Source organism: Electrona antarctica (assembly GCF_951216825.1).
Source record: "Electrona antarctica genome assembly, chromosome: 15".
Classification (NCBI taxonomy): Eukaryota; Metazoa; Chordata; class Actinopteri; order Myctophiformes; family Myctophidae; genus Electrona; species Electrona antarctica.
Genome location: NC_136796.1, coordinates 11,726,012 through 11,749,660, shown reverse-complemented (window position 1 = coordinate 11,749,660; position 23,649 = coordinate 11,726,012). Strand labels below are relative to the sequence as shown.

General features: G+C 41.4%; 3 protein-coding genes across 9 annotated transcripts in view; 2 read left to right on the top strand and 1 right to left on the bottom strand.

The window, feature by feature from the left end:
* The window catches only part of akap9 (A kinase (PRKA) anchor protein 9), a 92,065-nt gene extending 73,343 nt beyond the window's left edge, over positions 1–18,722 (bottom strand). For all 5 annotated transcript variants that reach the window (XM_079523011.1, XM_079523010.1, XM_079523014.1 and 2 more), the window contains exons 1-3: positions 18,483–18,722; positions 5,895–6,149; positions 340–384 (exon numbers count right to left, since the gene is read on the bottom strand). In XM_079523011.1, the coding sequence (XP_079379137.1) occupies positions 340–384; positions 5,895–6,149; positions 18,483–18,530 (348 nt within the window). In that variant the 5' untranslated portion in view covers positions 18,531–18,722. The remainder of the gene's footprint in view (positions 1–339; positions 385–5,894; positions 6,150–18,482) is intronic.
* Positions 13,114–14,460, top strand: LOC306938629 (zinc transporter ZIP6-like; the record flags this gene model as incomplete). The annotated part of the gene is made up of 1 exon (XM_079522891.1): positions 13,114–14,460. The coding sequence occupies one exon, from the start codon at positions 13,114–13,116 to the stop codon at positions 14,458–14,460; it is 1,347 nt and encodes a 448-aa protein (XP_079379017.1).
* A 2,290-nt stretch (positions 18,723–21,012) lies between the features above and the next one.
* mterf1 (mitochondrial transcription termination factor 1) lies at positions 21,013–23,202 on the top strand. 3 transcript variants are annotated; one of them, XM_079521914.1, is made up of 3 exons: positions 21,029–21,092; positions 21,206–21,269; positions 21,835–23,202. In XM_079521914.1, exon 3 carries the CDS (start codon positions 21,869–21,871, stop codon positions 23,018–23,020), a length of 1,152 nt encoding a protein of 383 aa, XP_079378040.1. In that variant the 5' UTR covers positions 21,029–21,092; positions 21,206–21,269; positions 21,835–21,868; the 3' UTR covers positions 23,021–23,202. The 3 variants fall into 3 exon arrangements, with proteins under 3 accessions (XP_079378038.1, XP_079378040.1, XP_079378039.1); XM_079521913.1 differs by having other exon boundaries at positions 21,206–21,278; XM_079521912.1 differs by lacking the exon at positions 21,206–21,269 and having other exon boundaries at positions 21,013–21,092.
* Positions 23,203–23,649: the final 447 nt, after the last annotated feature.

Genomic DNA, 23,649 nt, shown 5'->3' with positions numbered 1-23,649 from the left:
AAGCTAACAGTGCATCACAACATGACACGTCACGCAGTGAGCATGTGGATATTATATTCTTGATTTTATTATTTTTTATAGGCTGTTAGGTTTGGTTTATGTGTATCGTTTGCTTGTTCACTGTATAAAAGGAATATGTTCTTTTCATATATTGAAGTTTAACATAATATACTTAATTTAAATGTTTTGTCAAATATAAAGATGGAGAACCAAAAGCTAAATCACCAGTTACCAGACAAATACGTTAAATGAGGTGAAGTGGTGTAGTATTTGAAACCGGGATACTGTTGACCATTAGTGTCACAAGTGTGATGCATAACTTCAGAACGCTTGTCTTACCTCCGAGGAATAATCTTCAGCTGTGGTGGACACCTCACTCTCCGGCTGCAACATAAGAGTGAAAGAATGTCATTGGCATTGCACAGGGAAACATGACTGATGATAACCCAAGCATAGTGTTCAAGTGGATTCATTTAAAAAAATAAGCACAGAAGTCAACAAGACCACAAGATCAATGGGGCCGCTTGCAGCCCCTAGAACAGCGGTTCCTTTTTGAACATGCACCATGTTACCAATACCTCCCCATAGCTTAAATCAATAGTTCAGCTATACTATGACTGTGAGTAACATGATCTGTGTACTGTGTTTTTATTTGGAAAAAGAACATGCCAAGTAAATATACATGCAAGATTTAGACTTTTGTGATTGGTTATATTTTTTTTTATAAAGATTTGTTTTTGGCTTTTCTGCCTTTATTGATAGTACAAGTGAAGAATGACAGGAAAGAGGGAGAGAGACGGGGAGAAACATGCAGCAAAGATCGTCATGAACGGGACGGCAGTGGCTCAGGGGTAGAGTGGCCGGATGGTAACCGCAAGGTTGCCAGTTCGAACCCGGGCTCCCCCAGAGTTGCTGTCAAAGTGTCCTTGAGCAAGACACTGAACCCCTAATTGCTCCTGATGTGCTGGTTGGTGCCTTGCATGGTTTCCGCCGCAATCAGTGTATGAATGTGTGTGTGAATGGGTGAATGTAATGCACAATCTCTGTAAAGCGCCTTGGATAAAGGCGCTATATAAATGCACCATTTACCATTTACCAATTACGCAACGTGCTGACTGCGGTCAGGCCAAAGCCTATTATGTGGCATGCCCCTGGACCACTTGGCCAGCGGGCGCCCCTGGTGATTGGTTCTTAATTAAAGGGCCATGCCCTGGCCTGGAATCCAGCCTGATTCGCTACGTTCATCTTTTTGTCACTTGACTCGCTAATCAGTCTGGCCAGGGGTCCTATTTGAGTCATATTTCAATTACGTAGGCAAGTCAGGAAGTGACTTGAGTGATACATTGGACATGATACACTGTAATGTCCAATGTATCCCCCCCCCCCCCCCCCCCCCCCCCCCCACCTGATTGGCACAGACCAATCAGCCTCCTATATTCCGTTTCGGCACGAAGATACAGTAGGACTCTTTCCAGACTGTGAAGTGAAAATAAATAATGAAACGCCAAACGTAGGAAGCAGGCTGGATCCCAGGCTCCATGCCCATCCCACAACTGAATTGGCAAATGCTACAGCATTCATGTTTCAGTCATCTTGTTACAGTAGTTAATGACATCATGAAACTGGTGTCTGGTCTTGTTGGCCTACATTAATCCATTGAGACCTGGAACGCATCCATGTCACGTTAGCGTTTAACCACATTAACCATTAACCCATTTTGGGGCGGGAACCCGTTTTGGTGTTTTAAACATTGTTATAATTTAGCTATTGAAAAATAGCAGATCTACAAGCTCATAGCGCGCCTCGGTGGCGCGCTATGAACTTGTAGGTCTGCTATTTTTGAAAAATCGTTAAAATGTGCCTCAAATCTTTCCGAAAATTGTCATGATTTAGAAAACTTTTTTTATTTTATTTCGACGTCAGGCCTGAATGGGTTAAAACAAACACTGCTGCATTGAACAGTTTGTTTTCTCCTCCTTGAGTAATGATGTCATTATTACAGGCCTTCGAACAGCTAATTTCTGGATCAAATCTTTTTGAAAAGCCACAGAGCCAGATAGAGAAAGAATTGGCAGATTTTCCTATGGGAGACGCTTATAACTTTTGAGCTCAAGGTTATTCCATCTTGCATGTCTAATAAGGTAACCGAAAAATACAAAATATATTCCAAAAAGTACATTTAATTTAATTTTTTTCTTAGGCATTATTTCAGTAGAATTCTTATATTACGTAGCCTACTCATTTACAGTTTCGCATTTGATATGTAATTCTTGAAATTTACAATTTAGGCATTTAGCTCTTAATCCAGAGCAATTTACAGTAAGCAAGAACAACACCTGCTAATACATCAAATATATACAAAATAGTCTACATATTTGATATGTAATTCTTGCTTTATGAAACATTCCTGTGTTCGACTTGCGACAGAGTAGCAGGGAGTTGAATAAATGTGTACATGAGCCATTATACAATACTGGTTATAATCAGTATCAAGGTACAGGACTTCAAGGGGAAAAGAGTTTCCACAGCAACGTCTAGTTCCTCTGGGGCATCAGTGGACAGAACATAAAGAACAAGAAAGCCTCTGGGCGATTCAAGCCTCTGGTCAACTTGACATGGTTAAGAAGACACTGTTGCAAAGATAATGTCAAATATAATGCTATGTTAAAAAAGAAAAAAGGAATAGCAAATATCTCAATTGATTTTTATGTGGCGAGATAATTTATTGACTTAAACTAACCCAGCCTTTTCAATAACTAGAGTAAGTTTCACTTTTCAGTGACTTTACATTGACAGCTGAGCTCAGTAGGGTGCAAGGTAAATCAAAGTATTAGTTATTTAGTTTTCGATTATTTTGCTCCCTTATAACCGACTCTATACTGCCGCAGCCTCATGCTCCCTTATTACTGCCTACCTATTGCCTTATAGTCTTATTACTACTTCTCCCCTAGTATATATGTTTAGTTTATATGTATAGTTTCATTATATACTGTAGATATTCCACTGTTACGTTCTTAGCTTACACATGTTTCATGATAAATACTTTTTATGTATGTGATGTATTGCCATGCTTTTTGTTCTTGCTTAATGTAAGTCGCTCTGGATTAAGAGTGTCTGCTAAATGCCTAAATTGTAATTGTAAATTGGAACTCCCTACAGCCTTACAGAGCATTATTACTAACTCTCTGCTGCCTTATGCTCACTCATTAGTTATAACCTACTGCCGTATGCAGCCTGATTGCTTTATGCTCTATTAATATTCACTCCATATTGCCTTATGTTGCCTTAATGAATTCCTACCATATCATCATTATTGACTAGCTACTGCCTTATGCTCCCTTATTACTAACTAGTGGTGGGTATTGCCTGCAACTTTACGATATATCTTGATATATCGATTATTCGTTGATTCCAAATAATGACCAATTTAAACTGACTGACTCCCTAGTCTCTACTGCATTATGCTCCATTATTGTCTTTTGAAGTGGCACATTTATATGTCGTAATAAATTACTAATCTTTCGCAGATGGGACCTGTCTGGGTGTCTTCATTTGGCAAGTGTGTCTGAGGGGTGAACTGTGCCTCCTGTTTGTGTTTGAATTAGTGTAATTAAAAGGATCACTGCTGTGCTAACCTGTGGATGAAAAGAAAGAAGAAAACAAGCCCAAATTGATTAAATCAATTAATTACCAGCTGCATTACTATTATCTGCAGGGGTCCGCCTGTGTCTGAGTTTCAGCACAGTAGTTTAGGTAGTAACCATAATTCTCTAAGGCGGAACTATTGTGTTCTGAGTCGTTCATTTCCGCCCGGACATAGTTGCGGTGCACACATACATCAGCCAATGAGAAAACCAGCTGGACTACCAAGCCCCCAGTAAGGCTATCCAACGTTGAAGCTGCCACTACCTACTGGCAAAAAGAGGAACTGCAGCACTTTCATGGAGGTGGACGGACGTTCATGTGCGTCAGCACATGACGTTTGAGGTCCGGGCTTTGAGGTCCGGGCTTAACTTCCGCTCACTCGAGCCATCGAGTTATAATTGTACTTCCGGCAGTCTTCCGGGTGCTTCAAAACGCCACTGAGCAACTTCCATCGAAATGAATAGCGGGGGGGCGGGGCTAACGTTCCGGTTCGGTCTCTATCCTTTTAATACTCTATGTGGACTACAGGACCATAGAGTATTAAAAGGATAGAGACTGAACCGGAACGATAGCCCCGCCCCCTCGCTATTCAGCTCAGTGGTGTTTTGAAGCACCCGGAAGAACCGTCTACTTCCGCATTTTTTTCGATTTGGACAACAACATTTGGTGTCCAAAAAAATGCGAGCACTCAATTTTAAAGCCCAGATGCACGGGAGAGCCTCACTGGGGGCTTGTACAGGACTAGAGGACTACTGGACTAGCTTGCACATTGATTATAGACGCAGCTGGTAAAAAAAGGAAATGGATTGATTATACCCATAAGAGGACTAGGGATTGTGTGGCTTTTCAGATGCTGCTGTGAATAAAATTGGATCATTTTAAAAGTGAGTTGCGAGCCCCTTTCTTGTTTTTCAAATGATACCATGCCATCATTTCTGTCACGATGCTTGACCTGTAACATGCCTAACTAGAGATGTTACTAGTAGGGATGTGGTTCTATGATTGGGCTCAACCGTCTGGGCACCTAGGCTGCTGAGCCAGCCTGACGGCATGCCGCGGGTTCGACTCCCGATCCCGGCGGCCTTTGCCACGTGTCTTCCCTCCATCTCTCTCCACATTTTGTTTGGTGTACAAGCTTCTATTAATAACAAAATAGAATTAGACTTTTTATAAAGCAACGTCTGGTGATACATCAGCCATTTATGCCATGCTGATACATACGTACAGACAGACATTCATACAAAGAATACGTGATGATTTCGATTCGGACGTAGCTCGAACGGCGCTGAGTCGGCTGAAGCAGACTTTGTTACGTTTTTCCTTGAGGGCTAACTCACAGACTTATGGGAGGAAATAAATGATAGTTGCAGTCCTTCAGCCCAGCTGCCAGCTATGCAGCAAGGCTACTCTTATGCGATGTCCTAAACCCATTTTCAATTAGAGAGCGAGCATGGGTCTTGGACAAAACGAACCACATATGAAAACATTGCTTTATTCAATCAGCTTCCAGGTCTGTGTTGTTGGGTGTAACAAGGCCACACGTATTAAACAGACCACAGTAGCTCAACTTGTTTAAAGGCAACCGTCTGTTTCCATGGAAACTGGTAGCTACCACATCCAAGTGCTTTTTGGCTTTGCTGTAGTGTTGAAAGGAAACTACTGAATGGGCTTGAATGTCCAAAAGAACATAATGCGATCTCGGGTCCAAGTACATCATAGCTTCAGTAAAGCACATCATAACAACATTCTTTAGTAACGGAAGTAATTAATCTAACTTTGGATAGATTTGAATTACAAAAGTGGAACATGTTAAAAATGATGAGAATTGGAATAATACTGAAATTGTATGAGAGTACTGTAGTGAACCTGAACTTCGAGTGACGTCAGAAATGACAAGTTTCAATCACAGACTGATGACTGAGTGTGAGAGACGTGCGTCACACTGATCATTCACGGCTGGACATTGGTTTGAGGAAGGAGAAAATATAAAACTGTTTTATAAAACTATAAAACTGTTTTGACCTTCTTCAGGCGGTCTTTGACCGAAACATTGCCAATAAAGTTCGTATTGCAAGTTCAGGATGCCTGAAGAAGGTCTTTGACCGAAACATTGCCAATAAAGTTCGTATTGCAAGTGCAGACGGTGTGCAGGTCTTTGTGTACATAAAATACACTAGTACAGAGGGACTCGGGTCAACCATATGGAGTTTAAGTGCATGGTTAAGTCCACTACAGTATGTGACTATTACCTCTATGGTGTAGGTCTGGTCATGCTTGACCTTCTCGCCGCTCCGCAGGGTTCTGGAGAAGGTAAACTCTGTGGTGGGTGGATCATCTACTCCATGGATTCCTCCCCCAGATATTTTCTCCCCTGCAGGCTGGTCTTGCTCTACCCTCACCCCGCCGGGTGAATCTCCCTCCGACTCCTCTCCTGGCTTCCTTTTCTTCTTCTTCTGTTTCTTCTGGCTGTCTGCGTGGGCTTTCCTCTGCCGGTACTCAGCCAACTACAGCACAAGAGGGATGAATAGAGACATGATAAGACAGACATGTTAAAGCCAAACATGGGTCAAAGATCTGCCTTGGCTCTTGAGTCTTGAGATGCATTAGCAATGGCTTTGTTTAAAGAGCCACGATCAACAGACAGATTGTATTGCTCATTTTCCCATTAATACTAGCAATTTCAATAGTAGAAACAAGGCTCAGGTCGTACGGCAGCCATCCCTGGCGGGTTACCCCTTGGTTAGTGTCAAAGTGTCCTTGAGTTGAAACGTATGCTGCTTAGTGGTTACCTAATGGTTGGTGTGTGGATGTGTGTGAATTAATGAATAAGATGCACATTGTAAAGCTCTTCTTTGGATAAAAGGCTTTTCAGTACCGCTGCTCACATAATGTTATTCATCATGCACCAGGGGACAAGGGTACTTTAATTGTTTCAATGTTGGCACTAATTACAAAGCCTGGATAGCAATAATACAGGATGATGTATGACAGCAAACAAGAGAGTAATGTACGAAGTAGGAAAGACAGCAGAAAACACAGGTGTCACACAACAGGCATTACACGGTATGCCATTGCCATGGATAATACAATTTCTGGCTTAACAGGCTGGAGTATGTCCCCATCTTTATTATATGATGGATCAGACAAATTTATGGGTTACATATTATTTTGGGTAGTGTTTTTTTTTTTACTGCTCAGAGAGTAGGTGTACAGCAGGGGTGCCCAAAAGGTAGATCACGATCTACCAGTAGATCACAAAGGCTGTGCAGGTAGATCCCATGTGACATGACATGTGCCTAAGGAATATTTAATTGAAATAGTGGCATCTGCCACTTGAATTAAGGTGACTTGATTGATTGACATCAAAAAGGTCAGCTCAAACCCACAATGCAATAGGCCTATTTTGTTTTCAAGAGTGTTGAACATTACATTGGTAGCATTACAAATTAATAAAACAAACCCCTACCTATTCCATTTCTCCCGCTCTATTTCGCATTCCAAGTGCATTCATTTTGTCTTATATGTAACGCCAGCTCCGGTATTCCAAAGCCCCCTCAGATACATATATTAAACTATTTCCAGCAATGGTTTAATCGTTTTTTTGGTGGGTAGATCTTGTTGAGCTGGTCATTTTGAAAGTAGCTCTCAAGTCCAAAAAGTGTGGGCACCCTTGATGTACAGGGTTTGCCACCTAGAGGCAGATTCAGATTGTATCAAGTTAGATGGCAATAGATTTTCATATGTATGGGTGAAAAACTGAAAACATTATAAAGCACATTGTTTGAATAAAGGTGCTATATAAATGCACCATTTACCACCAAGTATTTAGTAATTGAATCAGAATAAATAAATTATGGTATGAACTATAGACTGTTTTTCTTCAAGATTAGTAATGAAAAAGGTCTAGTTTTCATTTTCTATCAAGCAGTAAAGTGTTTCAGCCTAATGTGAGCATAATGTGACAGATGGACCCAATTTACTGTAAATCACATACTTTTGGATGTGACTATTACACATAGATTGCAATACACGTACATTGCAACGTCGATGACCTACAGTGGACAGTTTGGAGTACATTTACACAATTTATCCAGAGAAGGTGTAGTGGCTGAATGCTTTGGCTGGGCAATATATCAATAATATTATAATAATGTTATATGAGACTAGATAATATATCGTCTGGGATTTTGGATATCGTAATATCTATTATCACAATATCAAGTGAGAACAAAGGAAAGCTACCAAGCCTGAAACGGCTACTCCGGTGCATCACAGAAACAGGGACAGTAGTTAGTTGCAGTCAGAAGGAGAAGACGCTGGAGCAGAACGGGGTTACTACCATGGAACAGAGCCAACTACCATTGGCTTATTGAGAGCACAGCCCTCACCTACCCCTGAATATAAATGCATCTGCAAACGCTGCCATTTCAAGACTCTGAGGAAGATCGCAAGATCGAAACGACAGTCATTAGTTATACTAGCAGCACCTGAATAAAAAGGCTTAAACTGCCCGAGCTGCCTTCTCCCTCTTCTATCACAATATCAAGTGTTGCCTTTTCCTGGTTTTTTTTAATCACTTATAAAATAACCGATCTACAAGCAAGCATCGCAATGCATTGTGAGCTTGTAGATCTGCCATTTTCACCGTTTCTGTAATGTTGTCACAATATTGGTCAAACATATTGGGACATTTAATTTTGTCCACGTCACCCAGCCCTACTAAATGCACCAACTGTTTTACAAGTCTCTGGTGCTAAAGGACTAATGTGGCCTTTTTTCCTCTGTCTCAGTCAACACATTAGCTAATCATAGTACATTAACATCCCATTAATATTTGACATCTTCATCCATCAAGGATTCGAATAAAATATTAATCTAGAGTCAAAGCATGTTCAGAGAGTGTGAGCTGGTGAGATAGAAATTTCAAAATATAGAGAGGGACTTATCTAGAGAGAGATTTATAGCCTATAATGACTACTAGTAGATAATGACTAGACTATACTTTTAATTGTCTGTGACTGGTTCAAACTGTCCGAACTCTGAAGTTGACAATATTTTCTAGTAATGGAGTCCTGGAGATGACTATTCCGGGGGAAGCTAATATTACCATCGACTGCAGGAGATACTGGGCTGTCTGTCCAATTTGGCAGAGGGAGCAGAGCATTGGCTGGCCAAATCAAAGGCTGCAGACTATGTAGGTGTATCACCACCTGCTGTCTCAAAGATGAAAACAGACAGGCACTATTTGCAAACATACATAGTTCACAGAGCATTCTCTTTGGTAAACCGTTCTGTTTATAATAATTATGACAGCAATAAGCATTAATTATCAAGACAAGATTCTATTATTAAAAAGTCCAAACAAACAAACCATGAGCAATTTGTCCTTGAACACAGCGCTACATGCCGATCCGAAAAGATCTAAAACTACCACTTCAAAACAAAGAATTGACTAAAGATTTTGTGTTCCATTTCCCTGCTGAAATAAACCCAATGTCATACTGAGAATGAGATCTAGATTAGCCAACGCAGCCTCAGGAAAGTGATTATCTGTTACTCAGTGGTTTTCTGTTCATCTCCCTCGATTGCTAACGATAGACAAGCCTAGACAACCCTATGATTCCATGCTATGATGGGACAGGTTAAGACGAAGCATATATTTAACCGAGACAACTTTTCACACAGCACATGTGTGAGAAATTGCCACAAGACATAACGAAACTTCTGAATCTGTGAAAATGTGACCAAGAGGCAAAAAGGTGTGTTCAACAACTTTCAATGCTAGAGATCACCTTAAGTGCACCAGTAGCTCCCTCCAGACCCAGTAAAACATCCATTTGAAACAGGTGGAACGAGCAACAAAGTAAAAACCAACTAGAAATGTGCACTCCTCAGAGCACAGATCCACGCTAGGCCCGGGTTGCCTATCCAGGGTCGTGTTGTGACCTGCTATTTATTGCGTCAGCGCCACCATGAGGCCGATTTGAAACATTTGGGTGCCTTCTTCGGGCTACTGGGAGTTTCACGACAATCGGACATGATTTGTGGCATTTTGTTCAAAAACGGGCCCCTCCTGCAAACTTTTAAATCAGATGAATCGTAGCCAATGGGAATATTAGGTGTATACCAATTTTGGTGAGGTTTGGACAGAATCTGTTGAGCAAAAAGTCAAGTGTGATATGTCATCACGTTATAATAACGTGATAAGCATCACAGCTTAAGGGCGGCTGTGGCTCAGGAGGTAGAGCAGGTCGTCCAATGATCCCTGGGTCGGCGGTTCGAATCCCGGCTCCTCCTGTCCACATGTCGAGGTGTCCTTGGGCAAGACACTGAACCCTACAATGCCTCCAATGAGTCGGTCTGTGTGAGCTTGCCACCATTGGTGTGTGAATGTGGAAAGTGAGGACGCTGGCGTCGACTGTTCACCTCCCAATGTATGAATGAACAAACCATTGTAAAGCGCTTTGAGCACTTGGAAAAGCGCTATAAAAATGCAATTCATTATTATAACGCTGATAAGCATCACTTTATAATGTATACTGCGATAAGGCACACAGAAGGGACATCTGCTTATGCTGTGGTCTACAATGTGCAACTAATTTCAAATTGAACCGGTTTGTCAATTCAGTACCACCTGTAAACCATTTTGAACCTAAGCTTGTTTTCACGTTTATTCCGTGTTAAATATTTCACCTTTTGTTTACCGTGCCAGTGCCATGCATTGCTGCAGGCAGGTTAATAAAAGTGTGGTCTATGATTTTTGAGGGGCACTAGCCCCTCCTATGCCCAGCTTTGAGTGTTTGTGTAAACAACCAGTCAAACAGCTATGGTTTACTTTGTACTGTAACAGAGAAAATAAAAAGTAATAGAGCTGACCCACAACATTGCCATTGTTTGTAGTCTAATACAGTGGTTCCCTTATTGTTGAGGGGCTCTAGCCCCTACTATATTCAGCTATAGTGTATATTTTCAGACCAAGGCGCAGTTGGAGGAAACACATCGACTCACTGGCCTTGGAACGACTCAGAATCCCCCAGGAGGAAGTCACTAATGTTGCTCTGGAGAGGGAAGTCTGGAGCACTCTGGTGGAGCTGTTGCCCCCGCGACCAGACTACGGATAAGCGGTTGAAGATGAAATTCCCATTGACAATGGAGAATTTACGTCATATGTAGAGTAGATGAGCAAATCAGCTATTTTTCTACTAGAGATTAAATTCCCATTGACGATGAATGGATGATGTACGATGATAAGAGCACCCCTCACTTCACACGAGTCAAGACCCAAAAGTGAAATTAGACGTTCCCCCGGGACCCAAACTATGGAAAATATTAGAGCTTGTAGATCTGCCATTTTCAATACTTTAAGTTTTTTTTTAGATTTTTTTCTTTTACATTTTATTCATGAAATACTGGGGGGAAAAAAGGAAAAAAAATTGAAACGTTTCCCAAACCACTGTTGGGGAAATGGTGGTCTAATACACAATCTCCAAAATATTCAAACTGTGCTGAATAGAATCCATTAAGCCTTACTGAACAGTGAACACCAGGCCATGGGGTTTTGCAGGGTACAACCATGATTAAGCACCACCATCTCTCCTTTATGTCTAAGCCAAGTACATCCACAGGGAACAACAATTTCACAGTCAGATGCCAATTTCTGCACCTTGCAAACAAGCTCTGCTTTTGATAGAGCTATTAACACCTCTGAGCAAATGAATTCCCAAATCGGGCCTAGCTAGTCTACTCTCATAATCTTTATAGGTCAGGAGTACAATCATTTTCTGTGATATAGTGGCATCTTGTGGGCTAAAAACATAACTCATAGTAAAGGCCTGTTTACAATTTCTCTTTAAGAGCATGACCGACGGAAAGTAGTACATTTAATTAGTACATTACTCAGCCATGCCTCTCACATACTTTCATCCACTGATTAATGAACACATATTAAGAGCACACAGACAGAGAAAGCAGAGTACTTCTAACACTTCTAAAGGAAATTTGGAAATCTAATTAAACCATAATCACTGGAGAGACCGAGAGAGTGATATACACTTCACAATATCAATAAAGATGCTACAGTAAGAACATGCATGACTGGATGTATGCTGATTAGTCTCAACAGAGCACCTCACACAGTAAAACATCAATTGAAGACTGCACACACACTGTGAGGTATTCTCTCTCCAGCACCAACCCACCATATCCCATCTTCCAAATCAAGCAATTACTAGCTTAAAGCTCCAACCCCCCTCCTCATACCAAACAAATCCTACATGAAAGCCCCCATTACCCTGGTTTGTCATACAACATAATTATGTTTTATTAAGCAACCAGCCACATTAATGATTCAGAAAATTAGCTTTCAAAGTCGCGGAAAAACAAACAGTATTCTAATTCTTTCAGCTCCATCTGGTCTTAGATGGAATGTGTCGACTAGGTTGGGCGGCATTACTCCTCCTCACTGTGTTATGGAAGTTGGAATGGCACAGTCATCCCCTGTGTAGGCAGGACTGGTCGGTCACGGCAATGGCGACTGACCCAGGCAGCGGGTGGGGCTCTGGGGTTCTGGTTATCCAAAACTGCCCATCTGATCGATATAACCATATGGTCATATACAGCAGCATATACTGATGGACATAAAAGTACTGTGCGTGTCCGCCGATTTCCATATATGGACATAAAAGTTTGCCACGTGTCCAGATAGACTTAAAACGTGTTACTAGAGTTACGACAACTCCGTTCACTTCATGGGGCCAGTCTTCTACATAGACTTCTATTGGCGAAGAGTAACAAAGGCCTGAACCGGAAGTATGCAGAATGCATGATTAGACTCTATGGGCTTTAGAGTGACAAACGAGTTACATGAACCACGTGACCGGGCGGTTTTCTACCCCCTCATTGGCAGAACTCTCTGGGTACTACATAACCAGGTGGGGCATGCATTGCATCGTCATATTTGATAGAACAGCTGTTCCTCTGCCAAATCTGTCTGCATTTGTTGGCTTTGTGTGCTTCTGGTTGCTCGGCAACATGAATGTGTAAAAAAACATTTTTTACATCACACCCGTGTGAAGTGAGGGGCGCCAATATATTAAAGTCTAACTCATGTTGATTCGGTGATGTAATGGTAATGTAAAACAAACGGTGCAAACACAAACATTACACGCCATTAACAATAAAGCGACAATATGATGTAATGAGTCACATGATGACGTACATTTTCCCTTCATTGTCAATGGCGTTTACAAAACAAACATTGAACTAAAGACAAACATTAAACCTGTATCAAAAATGCATATAAAAAGGCATGCAATGTGACGTTGCAGTGGTGATTCATTTGGCCTTTAAAAAGGCAGATCTCGATGGAATCTGAAACATTCCCTTCATCAAGGGGGTTATAGATGTGACTATTTTCCGCTAGGCTTGTGTAATTACATCATTCTTAACACTGTCCAACACATCGGAATGATGGCTGCCAGGAGGACATGGAGAGCCTCTCTGGCTGTTCTGTGGATTCTTTCTGTTGTGGTACACAGTCAAAGAGCAGAACCCACTCGACAACATCATCTGGAGTCTATATTCAACCAGTACGGTGAGAATGGTAGCATGTCTCTGGCAAGTCTGGAGCGTCTACTGCACAGTGCCGATCTGGACCGCCTCAGGACGGTCATGGTTCAACACCACGAGCAGCCCGGCCAAGAAGGTAGCGATCCCCATTTCCGCAATCACGAGCCGGATCAACATGGCGAAAACACCACAGACCACCTTCCCCCAAGAGATGTCCTCACAGCATGGGTGGGTGGCTTTGTGTCCGTCACAGTGATCAGTCTTGCGTCTCTACTGGGGGTATTCCTCGTCCCTCTGATGAACCGCACCTTCTTCAAGTTCCTTCTCAGCTTCCTGGTTGCGTTGGCAGTGGGCACACTCTGTGGGGACGCTTTTCTTCACCTCATCCCTCATTCCCAAAGTGGTCACCACCATCACCATCACAATGTCCATGAAGAGCATGAGGATGTCCACGAAGAGCATGAGGAGAGTCTTGACGGGGTGTGGAAGGGTCTGACGGTGTTGGCAGGAATCAATTTCATGTTGCTCATGGAACACTTGCTGACTCTGGGGAGAAAGATGTACAATGACAAGAAACACAACAACGGTGACCCTTCCGTGACCTGCGACGGAATGGGCATCGGCCAAGAGGGGAAGGTGATGCCGGCTCTGCCCCACCTGCCGCCAGTGTCAGCCGACACAGTGGGGGTGCCCACGCATCAACGTCACCACACACGCAACCACCGCTGCACCCCGGAGCACATCCAACAGGCTGGGATCGGCACACTGGCCTGGTTGGTTCTCATGGGAGACGGCGTGCACAACTTCAGTGATGGCCTGGCAATAGGTGCTGCGTTTACCGATAGCTTATCCAGTGGTCTCAGTACCTCGCTAGCCGTCTTCTGCCATGAACTGCCTCATGAACTGGGTGACTTTGCAGTGCTGTTGAAGGCAGGTATGAAAGTGCGCCAGGCTATCCTCTACAATCTGTTGTCTGCCATGTTTGCCTACGTGGGCATGGTGATTGGCATTGGCATTGGACACTACTATGAGAACATAGTCGTATGGATCTTTCCTTTCACTGCTGGACTTTTTCTCTATGTGGCCCTGGTGGACATGCTACCAGATATAATACATAATGATGCTGGGGACCAAGCCTTCAGTCAGTGTTGGTTCTGCCTGCTGCAGAATGCTGGCATATTGCTGGGTTTCTGCATCATGCTGCTTATCGCCATCTTTGAACCCAAACTCAAACTGGACCTGGGCTAATAATGAACAAAACTGAACACTAGCTGTTAATGACTGTCCCCGTAACTGAAAAGTCCTGTCTGTTTATAACAAGAGGAAGAAGTGTGCTCCATGAATCCAATGGCTCACTCAACATCAAGTCAAGTGCTCTTTAGTGGAACGGGTATGAAAATAACGACAGAAGAACACAAAAATGTGATATTTATTTCTTTGAGCATGGCAAACAAATGACCAACACCTCGGAATTCATCAGAGTATGTTTTATACAAGTGCTTATAGCAATTACAGGGTAGGTAAGAGGCACCAATATACATGACAAAGAAATAATGAACTAAAAGTGACCACACCAACACCAAAGAATGTAAAACTATTAACTTGCAAAACAATATACTAACTATACCATTCATTGTTTTAGGTTTGAGGGGCGCCAGCCCCTCCTATGTCCAGCTTTTAGTGTGTCCACAAACTTTGTCCTACACAAACATTAAATTCCCATTGACATTGACAATGAATGGAGAATCAGAGAGTCAGTGTAAATTTTACGTCATAGTCAAATTACGTCAAATGTTATGTCATAGTGTAAACGCAAACGTTGTGTAACACAAACAAATTAATGACAAAGGTGAGGACGCAAATTGTGATTGGCCGGAATGAGATGATGTATGATAATGTACGTTGATAAGAGCGCCCCTCACTTCACATGGGTGTGATTTTTTTATTAAACCATCATACAATGTTTGTAAAATCAATAAACACATGGAATTAGACTTGATTGCTTACTTTATGTCATGTAAAGAAATCACTTTTTAAGTGACAATCCAAACGGTTTGTACCCATCCCACCATGGAAGGCAATAGCAGAGTAGCAACTAGTGAACACCAATAAATTATACATCATTAGGGAAAGCAATAATAAAATAAGTGATCAGATCTTTTTTATGTAACAATTTTTTCATGTTCAATAAATCCTCTGGAATGGTGTTATACATGTTAACTCCATCACTTGTTTTTTGAGTGGTGGTTACAACTGGCTTTGTTAGTTTGTCTGTCTGTCTGTTCGTACCAAAAAATGAGCATGGTTGCTATGGTCACCCAGTTCACACGGGTGTGATTTCATTACGTCAGACATTACGGCAGACCACAGCTGATCAGTCTATATAAGACCTTACACCACTCAGTTCACACGGGTGTGATTTTTTTTTAAATATAGTTTTTTTATTAGTTCACTTTTCTTTGTACAGTATATCTTAATCTGGACATCAGCATCAGAGTCGACACCAAATCCTCGGTCTGCCTCGCAGTGCGCTACTGCGGACACAAGGCAGTTGTTTTATATCCCATATGGCGAGAGGTAGACAGCGATTGGCTGAGACATAAGCAGCCTCTCTTTGACTAGCATTATCACAATAAAGGTCCCTGCAGTGCACACGGATGCATTTCCTGACCCGAATATCAGAGGGAATTTCAGGTGGCTTGTTTTTTCCACCGTTTTTCCGAAAGATGCATCAGTCTGCAAGGACCTAATCCGAAGAACGCAGTAGTGTGCAAGCTCCTTAAAAGGTTGCAAAAAGTCATTTCATGACATCTTTAAGGGGTGCTGAAGAGAATGTTGGATTTCTGCAAAAAATAATACTGATTCAAAGTTAGTCTTTTGGTTTCATTGAGATACCCCTAATATATGACCCTCCATAGACTGGGCTTTTTCACAAGGACAAGACACAGGAGAATCATCATGGTTTAGCCGGGCAATACCAACTCTGCAATGCAATGCCACAGTGAAATGGACCTATTGGCCTGGAACAAGATTAATTTCCTGCAGCATTATCAACATCTATACAGTGAATTAAAATGTGCAAGTTACTGTCCTGCTAGTAGGAATTGATAACATAAAAGGCGAGGTACAATGCATCCTGAATTCCCTGCAGGAACAAAGAGAGGCCTTTTGTCAGCCCACATGCCAGAGACATGGTAATGACTTAGCTAATAGCATTCAACAAAGAACCAGCAGTCACAAATAAAAAGGTTTGGGTCTTGTCTTTTAATTGTAACCCAGCAAACACGGTCAGGACCTGGACAAATTAGTGACGTCTCTATTGGGGCCAGATCAAGTCAAACCAAGACTAGTCATATCTGGCCCAGATTATCACCTGATTTCAACCAACATAAATTCTGCCCACTAAAACGGACGCCCCTGGATGAATCAGAGAGAGTCCGATTGAGGCCAGATCAACTTAAGTCATATCATAACTAGTCAGATCTGGCCCAGAATAAGCTGTATTATTTCAACTGGTGAAGACGTCCTAGAAATGACGTAAAGATCATCCCCATATGGGCTGTGATCTGGCCTAGTCCTGAACATCCTGAACGTCACCGGAGGACGTCATCATAAGTGTAATTTGGCTTGGGAAAGATTATGTCCCTTTTCTGACTGTGTTCAGAACACGTGGAATAACAGCAGTGTCACCAGGCCAAAACATTAACAAGAGAACTAATTATTTGCCAGACAGTTTTGAAGATTGTCCGTTGTTGTTGTAGTAGTAGTACTACAGGGATCAGATCAGTCAGATAAGGATCTGGGCACCAAGCCACTGCATTAGACAAACTTGTCAACATCATAAAATTACACCCATCATGGCACAGATCGTACCTAAAAGATAGATAAACTCATAAAACATACTTAATTTGATAATGTCCAACATAATGTGTCTGAGACAATAATTCAAATATAATCAAACACAATAGTAAAATAAAACGAGAATAACTTTGTCCCCCATCATATAGTAGCGCTACTCTACTAATAATTATACCGAGTCTCTACTGCCATATAATCTTGATGATGGAGGAGGAGGATGGAATTCTTGTTGTAGTTCAGTCTGCACTTATAGAAGCATTGTGTGAACCATCTGCCTAAAGGCAGGGTGCAGATTCTGAAGAATGTGTTGGATTGGATCGTCATCATTAATACTTTTTCATATAAAGACTGAAAATAGTGATATTTTCCCCCCTTAGTCTTTATGGCCTTTTGGCGAGAATAACAATCCCTTTCTACTGTAAATGACATGTCTAACATGTTAATTATTAAGTGTTTTGTATTTGAAGTTACATCCATCAGGAGTTACTAGGAAAACAATACTGAGCAATGAGCATAACTTTGAATTAATCATAAATTAAATCATGCACTGTGTGTAAGATTGATATTAATGCAGCTTAATATCAAAGCTTGCCGAGCAACTCATTAATTTCCCAATAAGAACAAAGAGGCTGTGAAGTAGCTAATACCCCAACTACAGCACCAATCCACCTCCAAATGTAAACCGAGGATGGAAGCAGCAGATTGATCATTCTTGGTGTGCAACATTTTATTGCATTTGAATTGTATTGTGCTGTGTGTCAAGGTGTACATGAAAATGTAGTTGAACATAATGCTCATGAAAGGTAGTACTCTTTCCCCATTATCTTTTCCTGGTGGCCTATTGGCAAGCTGATTTATATGCTGTTTTGTATGCCATTAACTAGGGTATTTGTTATGACCTCATTTGTGACACCGGTTGGTACAGATTAGTGCAGTTAACCTTAAAAAAAAATGCCTATTTCCCAGTGCCATGTGGCAACGTTTGCTAAAGCTAGTGGGGGCATGCCCAGCCTGGAAATCCTGTCACACAAGATTGTCCGCATACTCGCATGCTATTAGTGATTAGTTACCTATCAATCACAAAATGTGCCTGCCTGGTTGGTTTGCTTGTGAGCTTCTTACAGTGAGAGAAGTTTAACATGAATCAAACATTAGAGTTGGCACACAGACAGCATCACAATGGAATGTGTCCGGCTACTAGCTAGCCCAGCTGTCACTGACCACCAGGACAGGAGACTCTGACAGCTGAGTGGGTTATGGGAGGAGGGTGCCGTAAAAACAGCTGCTGACGGCCCAAAACATTAAACAATGAGTTGAGGAAGGCATGCAATGAGCTCTGCAAATATAGCTTTTACACATATGGAATGGGTTGAAGTTATACATGGGAGATGTAGACTCAAGGTCTTCCATACCTTTGCTTTGCCGGCCTCCAGCTTCTTTTGCCTTTCCTCGTCTTCCATTGCCGTTGTCCCTGTGGCTGAGACAAGAGGGAAATTGCTTCATGCGAACTGCCAGACAATAGTCCCAGAAGTTAGCGACAAAACCGCCAGGCGCCTGACTTGAGTGACTTCCAATTCTTCGAGTAGGACTACCAAAACAGAGCGACAGTGTCGCATTACTAGGAGCTAGCTCTTTGGAACGCTCTCATCCCAGCCGCCATGTTTTCCACGTAAACACGAGACTGCTGGCTGTGTGATGACGTATCATAGGTGCCGCTTTAGCCACGCCTTCTCGGAATGTCAAACAGAACTTCATTCTTCAATCTAGCCTTTGTTTTCCTATGGCGTTTATCAATTTGTTTATGCAGCTTGTGTGGTTTTTATTTTATTTTTCATTGACATAATCAATAAATAGACCTTTCTTGTAGGCAGGAGTGACGAACCTGCACTGCAGTCAAGGATTATGATTCATGAACACGGATGACACATGACAGTTAAAACATTGTAATAATACAATCTACAACACACTCATCCAGAATTGGAGTAGCCCAAGAGGAGAGGAAGAGAAGAGAAGAGAAGAGAAGAGAAGAGAAGAGAAGAGAAGAGAAGAGAAGATTCATTACACTGTATTTCATATGGCTTCACATCCAACAGTGGTTTCCAAAACAGATATCCTGACATAGCCTACATTATATACAAGTTACAAATAGTTAAAACCCCATTAGGACCGGCCATAAAAATTATAAATTCCCAATTCTTGTAGATTGTCTAAAATGTCATAATCTCAAAAAAGCTCTATGATGTTACATGCATAAAATACCACCAGATATTTTGAAACATAGTAGGCCCTGGCCTACCAGTAGCAGCAGTAGCAGCAGCAGGAGAGGATGGCCTGTGTCTTCTGGAGACTGGAGCTGAACAGCTTATGGTCTGACAGATCTTGAATTCCACCCATCTTCTCTTTGACATCCTTATACCAGTTTGAACTCACCTATGAATACTTGTTGCTTGTAGCCTACAGGCTACAGCTGCTTCAATCAGGAACTGCTGGCCATCTGAAAGTTTAGGCTCTTGAATTATTGATGCACCAAAGGAGTACTGTGTCAGACACCCCAGCAGCTCTATACCGTAAGAACTCAACAGATGGCCCAGGACACAATTTCACCGATAATGTCAAAGTATGGAGAACTGTGTGACAAGCATGCAGACGTGCTAGTCACAGTTCTCAAACTTTCTTCTTTTTTTTCTTTTTTTTCTTTTTACTTCAAGGACCCCCATTTTAGCATGCATTAGATTATGACACTTCATTATTGATTGGTTCTAAGTCATGTTTGTAATTGTATTGCTACACATTTAAAGCTGCACTACGTATGTGCATCTCCTGCACATGTAATTACATTTCTTACCACTTGAGCTACAGTGAAAACCAAAGAAAATGACAGAATAGAGCTTTAAGTATAGCATCTAATAGGTTAGATGTGGAAAAAATGTGGAAAAGAAAACAGTTGTGAGGGAACAAAGAATTGGTTCTACATCACATCCTTAACACACCAATGGATAGACATAACAGAGCATGTTTTTCTTTCCATTGCCATTCATTCTAGAATCTAGATGCACGTAAAGTCCATTTGAATATTGAAGATTGATTGTACAGTGCTGTAATAAATTATGTATGAGAGTCAGGGGCTCATCAGCGAAGAGAGTTTTTTTGTGTGCCAGCTTGGCGACCTCTGTGACAAACACAGCAGACAGCTGACTCAAGAGTCAGCTGGCAATTGAGACACTGAATTTACATGAATAAACTATAAGCAACATTTACTGTTCATTGTCCAAAACAAGACAATTGAAATATAAAGCATACTAGTGGCAGATTCTGGTATGATAGCTTGATGGTACTCCACATTAGGAAATGTATTAATTTACACCAGGTATAATAATTATTATTTATGGTTGAACTAGGAGTCACTATATTTATATCATCATATCTCTATGTGAGATATGATGTAGCTGTATGTCTTCATGTCTAGGGTTTCGTGATGTAGCCTACACAAGAACAATTAGGCGGCGGTCTACATTATTCACAGACAGTGAAGGAAGTTAAATAACCCATGCACCCATGCAACCCATTTTATGATGAATTGAACAAGGTGGACCCTCTTGTAAACAAGTGTAGTGCTTTATTGGGTCGTCCACTCACTTTTTATATTGAGTTAAAATGTACTGTAATTCTGCAAACCTATACTTCAATCAATCAATCAATGCATACGTTCAAATGCTTCTCATAAGCTTAATTTCATATATTGTAGTCTCAGTTTCTGGCTATTTATCTTAATCTATCTTTATAATAATGTAATAATCCATTACATCCTGATCCATTTCTGCCAGTGTTTATGCTTTGAACTTGAAGTGCTATATTGCCATCTAGTGGGGTAAACCGGAAAGTTTTTCAAACTCCACAGCAATAGAGGGCGCTCAATAAAGAATAGTAAGATACTGAAAATGTGTTGTAGTGGTCGTTTGTGACACAGGCAGTTCCTTCCTTTCCTTCCATCATCTGGGGTGAAACGAAAACAAAACACATGAGTGAGTGCAATGTTGTTGTTTTATTTAATCATCACCTTTCATTTCACTTCTTCATCAATCAGGCAAAATCTTATTCCACTTTCACTGTAAAAGCGCCTAAATCCCTATATTAGGTGCTACTGGCTGCTGACGGTTGAGGATGACGTTTAGACGTGTGCTGAAACTGAAAGAACTGAGGTCCAGAATGTTCGTTGAGTGGATATTAAATTATATTTATTTACTGTCCAGAATCCTATACTTTGAATGCAAATAACATAAATAACAAACAGTCAAACGTGGTGAATGCAACAGTCCCTGTCTGCACAGTCAGAAAACAGTTTGCCTCCTATCAGCAACACCTGCAATTCATTAGGGACAGGGTTAAAAACTTAAATACCCTCCCTGTAACCATGGCAACCTAGGCCTTGATTGATAAATTGGCATTGCCCTGTAGTGACATCACAGAGAGGCTCAAATGGCTCTTACAGCATCTATGATCTATTGATGCATAATAAACTTGGACACATAATCAGTGTTGTAAACCTGGAATCTAAATTGACGGTAGAACTAGAAGTTTTCATTGCAGACTGTTTAAACCTATTTTAAACCAAGTGAAAGTCGCTCTGGATTAAGAGTGTCTGCTAAATGCCTAAATTGTAAATTGTAACATGCTTAAACATTCTACCAATAAGGTGGTCAGATATCCATAGTGCCCACCTATGCTCCGCTGTTTTATTAATTTGATTGTGATTTTCTCCCACAGATCATCATTGCCGTGGCTGTGACGGGCCTGCTCTATGAAAATGGCAGCATCACTTCGACTTAGGACATTCCTACATGCGCCTTGGGCATTGGCATCGAAATGCATCTTTGACCACCCTCCAGTACAGCTCGCATCCCCCTGCCTTCATGGGCTTTGCACTGTAACTTCCAATAAGAAGTCTGTGAAGTCAGAGAACAAATCTCTGCTTGAGAACCTGAACCTTATGGGAGTGGACTTGAAGAAGGTACGGCAGCGACAGCCTGCGATACTTCGGAGAATCTTTACTAATGAGAAAGGTGTCGCTCAGTTCCTGCAGGGCAAAGGTGCCAGCAACAATGTGATCGCCAGCATCATATCTCGCTATCCCCGCTCCATCACTCGCTCAGACAGGAACTTGGAGCAGCAGTGGGATATGTGGAGAAGTTTCTTCGACAGTGATGAGGAGATTATACGCGTCTTGGATCGCTCTCCAGAGTCCTTCTTCCGCTCCAGCGACAACGAGAATTTGGAAAGCAACATCCGATTTCTGACCTCACTGGGACTTAACTCCAAAGAACTTCACCGACTACTTACCACAGCGCCACGGACCTTCTCCAACACTGTGAACCTCAACAAGCAAATGGTGGAGCTCCTGGAGTGTGTTTGTTCTGAACTTGGTGGGGAGGATCCAGCACATTTTGCTAAAACCATCATATTAAGAAATGAATACATTCTAATCCGAAGCACAAAGAGAGTCAAGACAAACATTGACAACATTCAAACTTCTCTAGAGCTTAGCGACTCTGAACTTCTAGCTCTGCTGCAAGGTGCTGGGGCAGAAATCCTGGACCTCTCCAATGAGTGTCTCAAAAATAATTTTGAAAGCCTTCAGCAGAAGATTATCATGCATGGTGGTCGGAAAACTGATGTTAAAAAGCTTGTACTCGCCTATCCAATGGTGCTGTTCATGGGGTCGAATACATTGAGCTCTAAACTGGATTGTCTACTGGAAGGAGGAATTACATTGATGCAAATAGTGAAGAAGCCCAGAGTTCTAGAATTCAGCACAAAGAATATTACCGGGCGAATAGTGGAGTTGCAAAGGGTGGGGTATGACTTTGAAAGGAACGGCATTAACATCTTGGAACTGAGTCGAAAAAGATTTGATGCAAAGATGGAAAGACTTACTGCTTCACCAGATGAGTGAATGTACTATGCCATGTTAGACGATGCAAGATAATGTGTTTTTTGTTTGACATTGCTTCCAATTTTGGATGGATTACCATTAAAACATGTGTGCTTTAACTTTTCTTTTTCCTTGAATAACTTGATATAATTGAAATACATGCTTAATTGATATAAAATAAAATGTGCTCTTTGGTAAATATGTTCCAGTATTTCCTCTGGTTTCTCATCCACTTGTTTTTTAGCCATGCAGTGGTCAAATAGCACATTTCCTACAAAATGTTATGTCTATTATTACTAGTAAATGTTATGTATACTAGTACTCCTTCCATTAATTGTTTTTCATGCCACGTTAGAAAACAGGCAAACTGCCTGATGTTTGGCTATAGGCCTATTGGTTGATTGATTTTATTTCACACAGTAGGCCTATGTAGAATGGGTACATTTCAAACGAAAGCACAGGTCAATACAAAACTGCTACTTTGAGGACGAAACCGAAAAGCACTAGACTTGTTTTCATCAGAAAAATGAATGAGCCTACTGTAGTACTAGTAGTACTGTACTATGTACTGAGTGACAGCCAGGTAGTTTAGTTGAGAACTTGAGATTGAAATGAGAACAAGTGTAGCTGTTCTCTTCCGTATGGAACCA